At 35.2% G+C, this 15557-nt stretch overlaps 5 protein-coding genes and 1 pseudogene across 11 annotated transcripts; 3 read left to right on the forward strand and 3 right to left on the reverse strand.

Annotated features, from left to right (window-relative positions):
• Window positions 1-175: 175 nt before the first annotated feature.
• LOC104714550 (Serine protease inhibitor (SERPIN) family protein) lies at window positions 176-1812 on the forward strand. Of its 5 annotated transcripts, none has more exons than XM_087466946.1 (3): window positions 176-290; window positions 378-787; window positions 944-1812. In XM_087466946.1, the coding sequence occupies exons 1-3, from the start codon at window positions 176-178 to the stop codon at window positions 1673-1675; spliced, it is 1257 nt and encodes a 418-aa protein (XP_087323072.1). In that variant the 3' UTR covers window positions 1676-1812. The 5 variants fall into 5 exon arrangements, with proteins under 5 accessions (XP_087323072.1, XP_087323074.1, XP_010430254.2 ...); XM_087466948.1 differs by having other exon boundaries at window positions 176-246; window positions 382-787; XM_010431952.2 differs by having other exon boundaries at window positions 176-243; window positions 382-787.
• Window positions 1813-1970: 158 nt separating this feature from the next.
• Window positions 1971-4267, reverse strand: LOC104714551 (5'-adenylylsulfate reductase 2, chloroplastic). Its single transcript, XM_010431953.3, has 4 exons — window positions 3818-4267; window positions 3541-3678; window positions 3310-3439; window positions 1971-3202 (listed from the first exon to the last, which is right to left on the reverse strand). The coding sequence occupies exons 1-4, from the start codon at window positions 3897-3899 to the stop codon at window positions 2185-2187; spliced, it is 1368 nt and encodes a 455-aa protein (XP_010430255.1). The 5' UTR covers window positions 3900-4267; the 3' UTR covers window positions 1971-2184.
• Window positions 4268-6859: 2592 nt separating this feature from the next.
• LOC104714552 (Kua-ubiquitin conjugating enzyme hybrid localization domain-containing protein) lies at window positions 6860-7916 on the forward strand. Its single transcript, XM_010431954.3, has one exon. The coding sequence runs from the start codon at window positions 6860-6862 to the stop codon at window positions 7745-7747; it is 888 nt and encodes a 295-aa protein (XP_010430256.1). The 3' UTR covers window positions 7748-7916.
• A 949-nt stretch (window positions 7917-8865) lies between these two features.
• Window positions 8866-9604, reverse strand: LOC147939378 (protein NRT1/ PTR FAMILY 8.5 pseudogene; annotated as a pseudogene). The gene has a single exon (XR_015566756.1). The product of XR_015566756.1 is annotated as a protein NRT1/ PTR FAMILY 8.5 pseudogene (transcript).
• Window positions 8866-11234, reverse strand: LOC147939379 (protein NRT1/ PTR FAMILY 8.5-like). 2 transcript variants are annotated; one of them, XM_087466950.1, is made up of 5 exons: window positions 11098-11234; window positions 10752-10875; window positions 10455-10672; window positions 9804-10359; window positions 8866-9712 (listed from the first exon to the last, which is right to left on the reverse strand). In XM_087466950.1, exons 1-5 carry the CDS (start codon window positions 11155-11157, stop codon window positions 9612-9614), a joined length of 1059 nt encoding a protein of 352 aa, XP_087323076.1. In that variant the 5' UTR covers window positions 11158-11234; the 3' UTR covers window positions 8866-9611. The 2 variants fall into 2 exon arrangements, with proteins under 2 accessions (XP_087323076.1, XP_087323075.1); XM_087466949.1 differs by having other exon boundaries at window positions 8866-10359.
• Window positions 11235-14180: 2946 nt separating this feature from the next.
• Window positions 14181-14776, forward strand: LOC147939380 (uncharacterized). The gene has a single exon (XM_087467817.1). The coding sequence runs from the start codon at window positions 14242-14244 to the stop codon at window positions 14593-14595; it is 354 nt and encodes a 117-aa protein (XP_087323943.1). The 5' UTR covers window positions 14181-14241; the 3' UTR covers window positions 14596-14776.
• The last annotated feature ends 781 nt before the right edge of the window (window positions 14777-15557 follow it).

A 15557-nucleotide genomic window follows, 5' to 3' on the forward strand; every position in this document is an offset into this window, starting at 1 on the left:
AAGAAATCAAGAAACTTGCGTAGGAAGGAACAAATTTAATATAGGAAATTTTCTTCTTTCTTTCCTCAATGGGGCGATACACCAAACCCTAGTTCCTAACCTTCTCTCTATTTATACATGTACAATATGTGTTTATTATATGCTCAGAAGAAATAAACACGAAACTTCAAAAAAGATGGATCCACAAGAGAAGAAAAAAAAGCTTGACACATCAGAAATCGCAAGTCCCTCTCTCTCAAAGACGCAGCATCTAAAGGTGAAGAAAAAGAAGACGAAGAAGCAAAAAAATCAGAAAATCACAATTCCCTCTCTGTCAAAGAATCAAGATTTGGTAATCGCAAGTCCTTCTCTATCAAATAATCAAGATTTGGAAATCACAAGTCCTTCTCTATCAAAGATTGATGTGGGAGAAGCGATGAAGAAGCAAAACGATGTCGCTATATTCCTTGCGGAGAAAGTAATCTCTACCGTAGCCAAAAACTCTAATTTCGTCTTCTCTCCTGCATCAATCAACGCCGTACTCACCATGGTTGCTGCTAGCTGCGGTGAAGAACTGAGATCCTTCATCCTCTCCTTCCTTAGGTCTTCCTCAACGGATGAACTTAACGCAGTTTTCCACGAAATTGCTTCCGTTGTCCTCGCTGACGGAAGCAAACAAGGCGGCCCTAAGATCGCTGCGGTTAATGGAGTTTGGATTGATCAATCTCTACCTGTTAGTCCTTTGTTGAAAGATCTCTTTGAGAATTTCTTCAAGGCTGATTTCGCTCAAGTTGATTTCCGATCCAAGGTTAGTTTCCAAATTTTAGGTTAAGAGATGTATAAAACATATCAAATTTAAATGTTTTTTTTTGTTTTACTTATAATCCATATATGTGATATGATCTTTGGCTCCCCCTTCGGTCGTGGTTTTGTAACTATGTGTTTTTTTTTTTTTTTGTTGAAGGCTGAAGAAGTGCGTATGGAGGTGAATTCTTGGGCATCAAGTCACACCTATGATCTCATCAAAGACCTTCTTCCTCATGGATCAGTAACAAAGCTAACCGACTGTGTTTATGGTAACGCATTGTACTTTAAAGGAGCCTGGACAGATAAATTCGAAAAGTCAATGACGAAACGCAAACCTTTTTACCTTCTCAATGGAACATCAGTGTCTGTGCCATTCATGAGAAGCTCTAGTAAACAATACATTGAGGCTTATGATGGTTTCAAGGTCCTCAGCCTTCCTTATCGAGTAGGCTCTGGTGACGGTACCAACCGCTACTTCTCAATGTATTTCTATCTCCCGGACGAGAAGAAAGGTGGATTGGATAATCTTTTGGAGAAAATGACATCTACTCATGGATTCTTGGATAGTCACATTCCCGAAAGACAAGTTAAAGTTGGTAAATTCAGAATCCCAAAGTTTAAGATCGAGTTCGGGTTTGAAGCTTCAAGTGTTTTCAATGACTTTGAGCTTGATGTGTCATTGTACCAAAAATCATTGATTGAAATCGATGAAGAAGGCACTGAAGCTACTACTTTTACTCGTGGTGGACTCCGTGGCTGCTGTATCCTGAAGAAGACGTTGGATTTTGTAGCCGATCATCCATTTTTTTTCTTGATTAGAGAAGACCAAACCGGAACTGTTTTGTTCGCTGGTCAAATCTTCGATCCTTCCAAGTCTTCTTCTGCTTAGGACCAGGCTTTACCGGATCAGATTCTCGTATTCTAAGATTTGGTTCTTTCTCTAGTTTTTGGTTTTTTTTTTTTTCCTTTTCTATCAAGTTATGATTTGCTGAACTATATTTGATCAGTTTACAACCGAGATTTGACTTTTGTCTGGTGGGTTTGGGGTTTCATCAGTTTGATTGGTCTCATAGAATACTTGGCAAAAAAGGTATTCTTTTTAGCCATAGTCCATTAGAACTTGCTACGGTTTTTGATGCCTTATAGCTTCAAATCCAAAATGCTTGAAGCTCAAACCATCAAAATTTTAGTGCAAAATCGAAAGAAATATAACATTTAACGACGAAGAGACAACAAAAAGAGTCTATCAACCCCTACATACAAATATACACACTCATATAGAAGAGATAGCTTTTGTTTATTCCGCAATCTTAAGACCGAGATGAAATCACTCCTTCATCTCAATGCTCTTGACATCCTTTTTCTTGACACTGTTTTTGGTTTTCCGATCTCATTTACTCACCGGAGAAGATTCACAAATGTCATAAGCGAATCGACATCTCTATGCTCAGATGGGTACTTAATTGCCCGTGGAGCGCTTTTTGGAAAGATAAGTATCGTTGGGAAGCTCCCTAACTGAAGCTCTTGCTTAGCAAACTCCTTCTGGTCACCATCTGCTCTGAACTTGGCCACTTTAACTCCTTTACCCGCAAGTTTCTCAGCTAATTCGATGTAAGATGCCTCCATCGCCTGGCAAAAAGGGCACCAAGGAGCGTAAAGTACAACCAACCATGCCTCTTTACGGTTCTCTAGCTTCATAAGATTCTCAATCCCTCCTTTGCTCAATGTAACCACATTGTTGCTTTCAAATATCTCTTGCACAGCCGCAGGCTTTGAATCCTCCGAAGCACCATCTTCCTCCTTGATGTTCCCTTTGTGCAGACCACATTCTTTGGCTTTAGCATCTTCCCACCACCACCTTCCTTCTCTTTCATGCTGACCAGGAAGCACAGGCCTAGTGCACGGCTCACACCCGATTGAGACATACCCTTGAGCATGCAAGGCGTTCACAGGGACATCCATCGTTCTCAAAAAGTTCCACACATCAGCTCCTTCAACATTAGCCAAAGGATTCCACTTCACAAGACTTCCAACACCACCGTCTAGTCCTTCAAACACCGGATCAACCTGAACAATTGGGATCTCAGATCTCGTCCCTGGAGATTGATCTTTCCTCTGTCCTGTAATCCAAGCTTTAAGACCCTTGAGAGCACGACGCAAAGGTCTTACTTTCCTCACACGGCAACACTCCTGATGACCATCCTCGTAGAAAGAGAACAAACCTTTGTTCCTTACTAAAGCTTGAACCTCAACTGCATCAGGAAACATGTACTCAATTCGAATCCCGTATTGCTTCTCCACTGCGTCGAAGAGTCTGTAAGTTTCCGGGTTCAACCTCCCTGTGTCTAAACTAAAAACCCTAAAAGGCTTTCCAGTTAAACGAGCGTATTCGATCAACGCAACATCTTCAGCACCACTGCAGAACAAAAAAATCAAAACCAAATTCACAAGTCAATCAAAGTTTTCTCTTTTAAAACTCTAAATCAAATCTATAGCTCTTAACAATATATAATCAAACCTTACCTGAAAGCAATAGCGATGTCATCTCCAAACTTCTCAAGAGCTTTATCCATGATTTCAAGAGGAGAAGCATCTACAAGTTTCTTAGCGAGTTGCTCAAAATCTTCAACTTCTCCATCTTTCTCTTCAACTTCTGTAACCACAATTCATCAAAGTCCGAATCAGCAATCAAAAAAGCCAAATCAAAACAAAAAAAAATGAAATCTGAGAAATAGTCAGAAGCAGAGCACGAACCAGGAGCAGTTAGAGTTGAAGCACGAGGAACCCAAGATTCACTGCATGAATGTGACTCAGCGGTTATAGATTTCACAGAGTAACGTCTCTGAGACAAATGGGTTCGATCAGATAACCTAATCGAACAGATTTGAACAGCTGCAAAAACAAAAAGACACCAGCTTTTTTTCAATTTCCTGACTTGAATCAACACAATTCAACAAATGGGTACAACAATAAACAATCAAAGAATCGATTTTGGAAACTTTCACGAGAAAGTAAAAGATAAAGTTCGTACCTTTAGATTCAGAAGAAGCTCCAGAACGAGAGAAACTCGATCCAGAGATCGCAGTTGAAGATGAAGTAACAGCTAAAGCCATTTCTCTAAACTCAAAACTCTTCGAATCAAAAAATGTTTTGAAGAAAGAAACAACGATCTTTAACAGTTTGGTTTTTTTTAAGCTTCTTCGTCTTCTATGGCTGAGGGCTAGAGTGTAGATTAGGTTGAAGCTGTTAAATAATGGCCGATCGAAGCAGAGAACATTTAGGCTCTAAAGGTATCTAGACGTTTATACGGATGGATTCGTTTTTGATGACGTGGCGAGTTTTGGTTGGTGGAAATTAAATTGTGTGAAATTAAAAACTCAGCGCTTACGGTTTCATCGCGTGGTGAGCACTGGTGCATGAGATGTGGCGACTAGGAGAGGAGGACACAAGGCTGAAAATAATTTTTTTTTAAAAAACCTTTGCAAATTTTGAATTTTTCACCTCAGAATTTAAACAATACTAATTTTTTAATTTCTTTTATATTTATGTAATTTCATAATTTAATTTCTTTAATTTGTTGTATCGTCAATAATTTTATGTACTCAACAAAAAGGAGTGGTTCGGAGACATTTTTTAAGCAATGGTCCCTCTCGTCCCGTCCCACCTGCGTATAATATTGAGTCATTTGTGTGGACAGTGCGCAACAAAGTAATTGAGATTAGTTATTTGATTTTAGTTGTGTTTTAGTTAAAAAGTAAGAATCTTAATAAACCACTAGAAGTAGTTTGTTCAAAAAAAAAAAAATTAATAATAAACCACTAGAAGTTAATGCTTGATTGTGACTTGTGCTAGATATCTAATCCTGATATCTATCTATTATGGTCTGTATGGTATGGCATGCAATACATGTTATGTGATATGTATATGGCACATTAAAAGAAAGATTCCAAAATTTCCAACTACCCCAAAATATAGAAGAAGAAAGATTCAAAAATATAACTTGTGTTCTAATTTGCATCTCAAGTGTTTTCATATGTGTTTTTGGGTTCCTAGCACATCAAGCAATGATGACTTCATGACGAAAGCCGTGGCCAAGAATAGATATGCAATCGTAGTGTATTGTGAGGTAGATAGCATTATGTTGCAAAACAAACACTTAATGTAAGTTACTTTAACGATTTGCGAGTAATTCAAATCATTAACAAGCAAATTAATTTAGAACCGTTACTTTTCAACGAGAGATAGAAAAAAACAAAACATATGATCGAACTTTGGAACAATGGTTTTGTTTTACATCACAATTAAAAAAAAAAGTTAGATTAAACTCAAGTTTAGACTTGCAAAATGTAAAATGAAAATGGTTTTGGATTTTAATTAGATCACTTACTTAAACCCCTTAAAACATGATGCATGAAGAACTAGTGGTGCAACTGCTTTCAATTTTGTAATGTAGTCCACATGTGCACGCTCAATTTGAATTCCATGACATAATTATTCACAATTGTCACAAAAGGTTGATTCTGATATCTGGCTACTGTTTAATAAAAGATTCGTGTGGGGGAAATGCTTTTCTTTCGAATATAATAATTGTGGCCACATACTACTTCACATAGTATTCACTTGCCGACCTTTGGTGTCCAACAAAGGGTACTTAACATTCAATTTTCTTTAAAACACACACATTAACAACTCTTTTCTTGTCATATGCGTAAATTTATAATAATAAAACAGTAAAGTGAACGTAAATTAATTAACATAACGACAAAACATATACTTGTATTTAACGAAAATTTATATTTAACAAATCATATACTTGTAATAAATATATAATCAATTGGTATTCTTTTGTTTAGCGTTTTGGCTTTTGTATCGATTATCAACTTGTTGAAATAAATTTTTATAAATTTTATCTGTTGTTTAAAAGAAATATATCAAAAAGAAAAATTTCTTTTAAACGAGAACTTGATTCTTGTTTTTGGCTCATCTTTGTTATCTCGATTTGGAACAAATTGAATAAAATTGGTTTCACGTCAATTTGGTACGGTTTGATTGAATGATCAATTTCTCCCCTCCTCTTGAGTTTCGACCTCTCGTCAACTATAAGTCTATAATTAATTATCTCATCAGAATTTTTTTTAATAAAAAATCTAAAGAGAATTGTATACGATAGATGAACTATAATTAATCAAGTTATTTTACATGAATATTCATATTGGATTTGAAGTTTGGTTTAAGAATTCAATAGATTTGTCGGACGTAGGGTTCTTTGTATATATTAAATTCTTTGTTCGTTCTTTCTATTAAGAAGTGTTGTGTTAAAATGTTAGGACCACGGTCCACATTATGTATAAGAATAATATATGTGGTTTGAGCTGGATCCCTTAGTAATATGAAGAGCATATTCTCAAGTTGCAGATTTAATTAGGAACATCACATCATTTTGATAGCAGGTTTTGTATTACCCAACTAAGAATATTTTAATATATATATATATATATATATATATGTGGTTTGTAAAATAGCATGTTATAGAATAAAATAATATAGTATTATTAAAAATATGTGCAAAAAAAAAAAGAATTCTCTCTTATAAAACACACACACGCAAGCATTTTATATTTTTTCGTAGAATTTAAAACAAAAACTGTCTCATGCACATCACATGCTTAATGTTGGAAAAAGAAGAGACCAAAAAAAAAAAAAATAACAAAAACGCCTGAATTGTGTGACATAAATCAAATCGGACGTTTTCATCATAGACATCTTAACAACTTAAACCTTTAGTAAATTTAAACATCTTAAACCTTATTAAGTTTCTCATTTCAGAATCTAATGACTTTTACGTATAACTAATTTTCTGTTATTAGTCTCTCTCTTATCAATTATTTCGATTTGATATACATCAATTATTGTTATACAGTATGTACTTGATCACAATAGCCCCATATCTCTGACGTACCCACATGCTACAACATAACTCTCCATCGTTTATCACTGCCTCTATAATGATGCCTTCCTCTGTTTTTGCCAAACACTATAATTTTGATATCTTTCATCTCTAATCTCTCTCACAATGGCTGTATCATTTCAAATCAAGAACCCTCTAAGACCAATCACCAACATTTCAAGAAGCTACGGTCCGTCCCGTGTAATCACAACATGTTCTGTTACTACCACTAATCCTCAGCCTAATCTTGAGAGGCTTGTGGTTAAACAACGCCTTGTGAATCCTCCTCTGTCCAAGGACAACGACCAAACTCTCCAATCGACATGGAACCACCGGTTATGGGTTGCAGCGGGCTGCACAACTGTGTTTGCCTCTTTTGCCAAATCTATCATTGGAGGGTTTGGTCCTAATATCTGGCTTGAACCAGCTTTAGCTAGTTATGCAGGGTACGTCTTAGCTGATCTAGGATCCGGTGTTTACCACTGGGTCATTGATAACTACGGTGATGAGTCAACACCTATAGTAGGAACACAACTCGAAGCAGCTCAAGGTCACCACAAGTGGCCTTGGACAATCACCAGACGACAATTTGCCAATAATTCACACGCTATAGCTCGAGCCATAACGTTCACAGTTCTCCCATTAAACCTTGCATTTAACAACCCTGTGTTTCATAGCTTTTTGAGTACATTTGCATTTTGCATACTCTTTAGCCAACAATTCCATGCTTGGGCTCATGGAACCAAGAGCAAGCTTCCACCTCTCGTGGTGGCGTTACAGGACATGGGGCTGCTTGTTTCACGGAAAGATCACGTGGGACATCACCGAGCACCATATAACAGCAACTACTGCGTAGTGAGTGGGGCATGGAACAAGGTTTTGGATGAAAATAAGTTCTTTGCGGCACTAGAGATGGTTTTGTATCTCCACTTTGGGGTGTCACCAAGGTCATGGAACGAGCCAAACTCTGACTGGACAGAAGAAACCGAGATCTCCTCCAACAACCAAGCATAACTCAGTCCATTACAAAGATTCAAACTGTGTGCTGAAAAGATTAGTATGAGTTTATGGAATAAAGAGCATGTACTAGGTGCATGTTTAAGTATCCGATATTGTAAGCTGATCTTGTGATCTTTTTGTAAGCATGCAAACTTCAATAATCTGAACTCATGTGTTTGATGAATTTGTTACATTCCTGCTTTCTATAATATTACCCCAAGCGCGTTCGATTCCAAGTAATAGAGAAACTACATATAAAAACCATATCCACCAACCATACACAATATGAATCATAGCTATCAGAAAAAGAAAAAAAAAAAAGAGGAGTATATGTCAGAGATTTGCTGAAAACATACCATGTTCATATTAGAAGTCACGGCCAGTTTCCCCCATCTTCTTAAAGTCGAGAAGATGGTCTGACTGGAATTGGAGAAGACGTGATGCATGTTAGTGATGTGTGATTTAAAACAAGTGGATCATCTCACTTGTTTTCTCTTTTTCAAAAATTTACTTTGAATCCTTCTATCCAAAAGGAAAAAAAATAACAAATTTTTGTCTCTGCTTATCCCATTGCTGACAGCTCCTATCCACTAGATTGTGAATTTGACGTTTTTTTGGTTTTAGAATAGTCCATTTGTGTCAAACTCAAACGTGGAGAAAAACATGGTAGGACCAGTGACCACAATCGGTGTCCAACATTATGGCGATGAATGATGAGATCTAATTGAGAGCGTACGGTTGAAGTACGCTCTCAATTTAACCGCTTTTTGATTACCGTTCTCAATTCGATAAAATGTTACTATAAGTCTGATCAATTAAAGATCCCTCAATTAACATTGAATCCAATTGGTAAAAAGAGTATTTTGTTCCGTTTTGAAGTTTGAAATTATCTTACTACTTTGACTTATCGTTTTGAATTTGATGATTGGTCACTGTAAAAAACTGTAGACCTTTTTTACCACAACGTAATGGGCTAGGAGGCTACCAATCAAAGCCATTACAAAATATACACCAAATTTTTTTACAAATGACCCAATAATCGTTCTTTGTACAAAGACTACAAAGGCCGAAACATATTCATATTTTGGAAAATCTACACAAGTATCCTGCATCCAGGACTGTACAAGACTATACATAAAACAGAGTATATCACCATGAACATGATGAAACCAATACAATAGCTTATAGAGCCTTCTTCTTTGTGTGCTTAACAGAGAAGAAGGCATAGACAGGAATGTTGACAAGTCCAAGAAAGACCAAAAGCCAAAAGAAGTAGTCAAGATGTCCTTTATCAAGGTCATCTGGAATCCAACCATCATTACCTCCAATTGTCGTAAAGTACGCGACAATAGTAATGATCACCGAACTCAGGTAGCTTCCGACTGCTGTATTGAGAAGGGCCAAAGCGCTACACACGCTTCTCATTGCATCAGGAGACTGCTCATAGAAAAACTCAACTCGACCGATGAAGAAGAAGACCTCTGCAACTCCCATTAGTATGTACTGAGGTACCTGCCAAAATATACTCATTGAAAGACTCTCTTGCGCGAGCTGCAACCGTACTGTCTCAACAACTGCTGCAGCTGCAATGCTTAGTACACAGAGAAACAAACCAACGCCCATCCTCTGTAGATCAGTTAACCCTTTTGGTGTGCCTGTGAACCGTCTCACAAACGGTACAAAGAAACGGTCATAGATTGGGATGGAAATGAGCACTATAAGTGTGTCGAAGACCCCGAATGAAGCGGGAGGGATCTCGAAAGAGTGGACTATACGGTTCATGGACCGTCCTTGTTGCACAAACAGAGTTGAGATCTGTATATACAGGACAGAGTAGACGATCCCCGAGGCCCATATTGGAAACATACGCATCAGTATCTTAACTTCTTCGACTTGAGTTACAGTACATAGCTTCCACGGGTTGGAAAAACACCAGAGTTCGATTCTTCTTCTGAGATAATAGCAGCTTTGTCAAGACACCTGCAGAGATAAAGAAAACAAAGTTTATGATCCAATGAACATTTTTCCAAAATGATCGAAAGTGAAAAGGGAACAGATATTTTCTTGTAACCGTCAGTGTGCTGAATCTTCCTGCTTCCAGCAATTATGGAGTTCTTCTCTTGTGTTTCATAAAGAAACGAGGTATCTTCAGGGAGATTGAGACTCAGTTTACGGTAAGCAGCTACAAGAACTTGACAAACTCTAGTAATCGGGCTACCTCCTGGTTTCTGGAACCTATAAAGCGGAGTTCCAATAAAGAAACTTGCAATAGAAGCTCCCATAAACACGGTGGGGATCAAGAAACCGAGCCCCCACCCGGAGTTCTCTTGAACCCAAACGAGCAAAGTCGATGAGATGAATGAACCAATGTTGATAGAGAAGTAGAACCAGTTAAAGAAAGAAGCTTTTCTAATTCTTTCCCTTGGATCAGTATCATCGAACTGATCAGCACCAAAAGATGATACACATGGTTTGATACCTCCAGTACCAAGTGCAATAAGGTAAAGCCCTAAAAAGAAAACTGCATACTGAGCCATTGTTGCTGGTGGGCATATACCAGCAACAACGCCAACACATCCTGGCTTTAAACCAGGAACTGAAGCTGAGAGGGTCAACGAAACCATTCCCTAAATAATAACAAAAACCACAGATTAAAGCCTAAGTCACCTAAACAAATGCAACTATCCAAAAGTGATTGATTTTAAGGCTTGTTACTACTTACAATGAAATAAATAGCAGAGAAAGAAGCAATAGTCCAGTATCTTCCCCAGTAAGAATCAGCTATAACAGCTCCAATGAGAGGTGTGAAGTAGCAAGTTCCTTGCCAAATCATGACATGCCTAGCTGCAGAGACATTAGACTCGTGTAATTCACTTGTGTAGTAAGTGATTAGATTCTTGGCAATTCCATAGTAAGCTAATCTCTCACAGCATTCGTTTCCTACATTGAGACAAGATTTGTTGGATCATTAACTGATCTATAAACACAATTAAAGAAGTGATCTTTTTGTGTTGTGTACCAAGAATAAAGGGACAAGCTTTCCAGTTTCCTGTTTTCTTCTTCGATGGTGGGTTTCCATAAATGTCTACTGAACCATCTTCAGCTGATTTAGACAATCCGGCTAAGACACTGTTCACTTCCTTCTGTGAAATATATAATTCAGACATAGTTTTCAGAATCAGAGACTACAAAAGATTGGGTTTTTTTTTTTTTGGTGTCGGTGTGTGGTTGGTTCTAGAGCAGATCAAGAGGACAACAAATCTTGAACACTGAAGTATAGTTATAACTAAAAAGATTCAATTTTTTTTGGGTCAAAGAATTACTAAAGAGATTCATGGCAAATTTCAAGAAAGCAATAACGAAACCTGTATAAGAGATTCTTCGATATCGAGGATTCTCCTTTCGTCTTCTTCAATCGAATTCATCTTTTTTGAGTGAGTACGACAAAGCTTTATCTTTTTTCTTTTTATAATAAGAAGCCATTAGAGGAAATGTGGAACACTAATTTATAGCTTTGATGGATACGGTCTTTGCCGTCTTGGTAATGGGTCCTATTGGTGACGCATTACATACATGTATTTTAGCACTAAGTTATTTTAATTTTTTTTTACTAATTTGATGTTTATTTTCTTAATAATTTAGGAACTTTAATTGACCAAGAATTCTTTTTAGCAAGATTGAAAGTGGATGGATATGGTTGAATATATTTATTAAATTAAAATTAATAATGAATTTTAAATCTTTGAAATTGGATACAATTTTGTTTTATGAATTTTTTTTGTTTTAATGAGTTTTATATTATTTCGGGTGAATTTAATGAAGTTGTTATAATTTAGCGTAATTTTTTTTCAGATCTCATTTAAAACAAAACGATAAAGTTTAAAGTATATATTTTTTAAAGTAAATCTACAATCTTAAAGCAACAAAAATAAAAAAAAAACTAATTTTTAAATTGTTTTCAATAACATAGAATTTAACTCAAATTTTAAATTATTAGTTCAAGAATTTTATTATTTTATATATATATAATTGAATAACAGAAAATTTATTATTTTAACACAAATTATATTTTAATGTTTGACTGAATACTCTCTTACATATCCAGATGAGATTTTAGATCCAAAATTTTAATTTTGATTTAGTTTTAAATTATATTATTTTATGATAAAAAAGTCGGGATTTGTAAAGTCCAAATCATGTAGTTGTTACTTCGAAGGTAATCTTTATTTGTAAGACACTCCAAGTGTTTAATACTTAAGGAGACGAGAAAGTTTCAAAGTTCTTGCAAATAACAACTTCTTTAATATTATTTTGTCTATATCTGTTTCTAAGTTTTACTCACGCCATCTGTCCTAGTTGCGTCTGCATCGAAATTGTCTCTTTTTTTGTTGTTTCTGTAGTTTTAAAGACTTATGAGTTTTTGACCCCAAAAAATAAAAAAAAACTTATGAGTTATATCCAACAAATTACCAAAGAAAAATATTTGAAAAAAGTATAGACAAAATTCGATCCAGATTTTTATGTTCAAAATTTATAGTATTCTGATTCGAATCTAGTTTTTTAAGGGACTTGATATTTTGATCCAGGTTTTCTAAATATCTTCTTTTTTCTGAATGGATTCCAAATTTCAGATTAAAATTTTTACACCATCAAATAAATTAAAAAACGGTCTCTTGCATTTGCATGTATGTTTCAGCTATGTGACCATTTAAGACACTTTCTTCTTTTAGATTTAAAACTAAAAAATGGAAAAACTGCATACAAATCCAAACAATTTTTGTTTTTTTTTTGTATGCTAAAAATAGGAGAAACACATAGGTGTCTTCTATCCTTATGAAAAAAAAAAATATATATATATATATGTGGCAAAAACTGATTGACAATTTATTGAATTTTCTTCAAACAAAGCCACCACGATCGATATTGTAGGTTTCAATCCGTGGCTATGAAAATAACATAACAATGGCATGCTATGGCATGATATAGTCATGTGGCCACACAGTTTGTCCTTATAGCGATGTATCGGTGTCGCTACGCGTTACCAATTCCTAGCCATTATTATAAATCTTGATTGGTAGAGCAAACGTATATATATATTGCAAATCTTCATCTATCCTAGTGGCCTAGCTGGTTAGCTTCTACTGTTATACCCAAGAGCTTGATGAAGCAATCTTTATATTATTTGGATTTCGTTTTCACAGGGCGAGAGGAGTGATTGAGTGAATCAAGCTGCGTACATATATATATTCTTGTAAAAAAAGCTTTCCATCTTCTCTTTGTATGAGTTTGCTGATTGGCTTCGGCCTTTTTGTCCAAGAATTAATAGGTGAAGATTTGCAATCTATACCAATGCATATGGGCTGTATGCATGCCTATACGTGATATTAAATTAAATTAGAATTTTACAGTTAGGTAAATTTTGTAGCTATACTTTGGCATAATTAATCCATATGTTAATCAACACATATTAAAGTATTAAACGACAAAAAAAAACGTATTAAACGACTTGTGGTCTGTGGAATGTGCATGGCCCATGTGAACATAGGCACATGTATATGACCATCTGCAAAAAAAATAATGGAGGGAAAAGGAGTTATAATTTTCGAGGGGAAAATAGTTGGGAAATAGTTTGCAGAAATGTGATGAACATTTATTTCATCCCCTAATATCTCCATAACATTTGGTTGATGGTCTGACTGACTGGTATACTTAACTAAAAAAAAGATAGAATTTTACCATGTCATTTTACGATAGTGAATACTATATAATGTTCCAAAAAAATGTCTTCTACAAGGAAGAAAATGAATATAGTATGTATTATTATTATTCTTATAAAAAGAAAAAGAAAACATGTAAGGGAAAGATAAGTAAGTACGTATGGACTTTGTGATTAATACTAATAAAAGATACTGTAATTTCTGAAATTAGATACTGTAATAAAAGGTTCGATTTGGCATGTATAACTCCAGCAAAAAAAAAAGACACTGTAATTTCTGAACTTGTTTGAATGCCTTTTAACAAAAAAAAAAAAAAAAAAAAAATTCTGAACTTGTCAATCCAAAAGCTTGTAACAATCCATAAAATGCTATGGTCAGACAACGAAAAATATTAAGAAAATAAATTGCCCATTTAACAGTTTTTTTTTTTCCTGCTACATTTATAATTGCCGTAATATCTTCATTTAATGGCTTGACTGACTGATTTATCCGATTTGAGAACATTACGTAATTGAAACCATCAAATATTATAATGAACTGAATCTACCAATACGTCAGGTTAAACACTTTCAAGTAATTTAAATATCTAATTTAAACCAAATCTCTTTCACATTTATATCTTTCATTGTAACAATTAAAAAAAAAAAAAAAACACACACACACGTACGTACTAAAAAATTGTGAAGATGTGTTTAGGTGTGTGGTGACTACATATATAGGGTATGATGTTGGGAACACAAAACTCACCACAAACACACAAAAGTATCTTAGAAACAAATTATTAACCAAAAGATGAATCTCGTCACGAAGCTTCTTGTGATGGTTTTGATCTTTGAAGTTGTTTGTGCCAACGTAGGCGCAAGGCCGCTGGAAGAAGTTTCCAAAGTAGATCTTGATAAAATTACGTTTCCTCCGTTACCATCAGTACCAATTCCACGACTACCGGGGTTACCGACCATACCGCCGATGAAATCACGAGATTCATCACGGGTTCTGCCAAAAATGTCTAATGGTGACACTGGAAGAGTTGAGAATGAGGAAGTTGGAGTATCCAAAGATGCTACAGCAGTTCCGGATGATGCCACTGCCAGAGGCTACGGTTTCGGAAGTAGTAGTAGCGATGCGTCTGGCAGCACCCACCCTTGAGCATGAGATGATGATGTTCGTTGCTCAATACCTATATTAATACTCTACACAAACTCGCAGTCTCTTTTGTGATCATAAATAAAACTAGAGACTGGCACCTTTAATTATCATAAAATGCTACTTTTTATGTGTAATTATCTCTTGCTAAATAAAATAAATCTAATAAATAAACCTTTATTAACCATCTTGAGTTATATACTAATATATGCATATATGTCTGATCATGGTGACCGATCGATAACCAAATATACAAAACCTTGTTTCGATTACAAGGACACAGGGAAACGAATATCACGGTGGATAATTTGCGCGGACGAAAACAAATATTTATTTAAAGGAGTCAAAAATACTGTCTAGGTTAAACAAATATTTACTTAAGGAAGTGAATTGAAGAGATGAAGTGTGTAGTATAGAAGTAAGTTGCCACAAATCCCCGTTGCACTTCGAGTTGTTAGCAATTAATCATGTTGTAATTCTCAAAGCGTATGATAAGGATCGGCATTACTGTTTCCAAATTAAATTTGACGAACATGAATAAAAGTAAAAAGTGAAAAAATAAAAAGACACGTCCGATTTATAGTGGTTTTTTTTCTGATTTAGTTCAACAACAAAACAAGTACAGAGGTAGAAATTTTTGAATGGTAGAGATTTTTTTAAATCTGAAACATTAAAACATAACATAGTGAGGCATTCCCCAATGCCATACAAAGATAAAAGATAATAAGGCACGTCCGGTTTATAGTGGTTTATCCAATGAATTGGTAGTACATTTATATTGATTCAAATGGTTTTGAATTTTTTTTTTTTTTTTCAGACTACCAAAATCTTATAAATCATATGCGCATATCTGCCAAGTAATCTGACAAAGTATCTTAAATCATCTATCAGAAAAATTATACTATGCAGTTTATTCATGTAATGGTAATAATCATCACCCCAAATACAATCTCAAGAGAAAAACG

This window comes from Camelina sativa, chromosome 9, assembly GCF_030686135.1.
Source record: "Camelina sativa cultivar CO46 ecotype springtype chromosome 9, ASM3068613v1".
Classification (NCBI taxonomy): domain Eukaryota; kingdom Viridiplantae; phylum Streptophyta; class Magnoliopsida; order Brassicales; family Brassicaceae; genus Camelina; species Camelina sativa.

What these genes read in the sequence shown, in the direction of transcription:
- LOC147939379 (XM_087466949.1), bottom strand. Translation starts at nt 11,157, where the DNA reads ATGAATTCGATTGAAGAAGACGAAAGGAGAATCCTCGATATCGAAGAA. An exon ending in TCGAAGAATCTCTTATACAG is followed by an intron (nt 10,876 to 11,097) that starts GTTTCGTTATTG and finishes TATATTTCACAG; the next exon opens with AAGGAAGTGAACAGTGTCTT. An exon ending in AGCTTGTCCCTTTATTCTTG is followed by an intron (nt 10,673 to 10,751) that starts GTACACAACACA and finishes GTCTCAATGTAG; the next exon opens with GAAACGAATGCTGTGAGAGA.
- LOC147939380 (XM_087467817.1), top strand. Translation starts at nt 14,242, where the DNA reads ATGAATCTCGTCACGAAGCTTCTTGTGATGGTTTTGATCTTTGAAGTT.
- LOC104714552 (XM_010431954.3), top strand. Translation starts at nt 6,860, where the DNA reads ATGGCTGTATCATTTCAAATCAAGAACCCTCTAAGACCAATCACCAAC.
- LOC104714550 (XM_087466945.1), top strand. Translation starts at nt 176, where the DNA reads ATGGATCCACAAGAGAAGAAAAAAAAGCTTGACACATCAGAAATCGCA. An exon ending in AAGTTGATTTCCGATCCAAG is followed by an intron (nt 788 to 943) that starts GTTAGTTTCCAA and finishes TTTTTGTTGAAG; the next exon opens with GCTGAAGAAGTGCGTATGGA.
- LOC104714551 (XM_010431953.3), bottom strand. Translation starts at nt 3,899, where the DNA reads ATGGCTTTAGCTGTTACTTCATCTTCAACTGCGATCTCTGGATCGAGT. An exon ending in AGCTTCTTCTGAATCTAAAG is followed by an intron (nt 3,679 to 3,817) that starts GTACGAACTTTA and finishes TTGTTTTTGCAG; the next exon opens with CTGTTCAAATCTGTTCGATT. An exon ending in TTCAACTCTAACTGCTCCTG is followed by an intron (nt 3,440 to 3,540) that starts GTTCGTGCTCTG and finishes TTGTGGTTACAG; the next exon opens with AAGTTGAAGAGAAAGATGGA.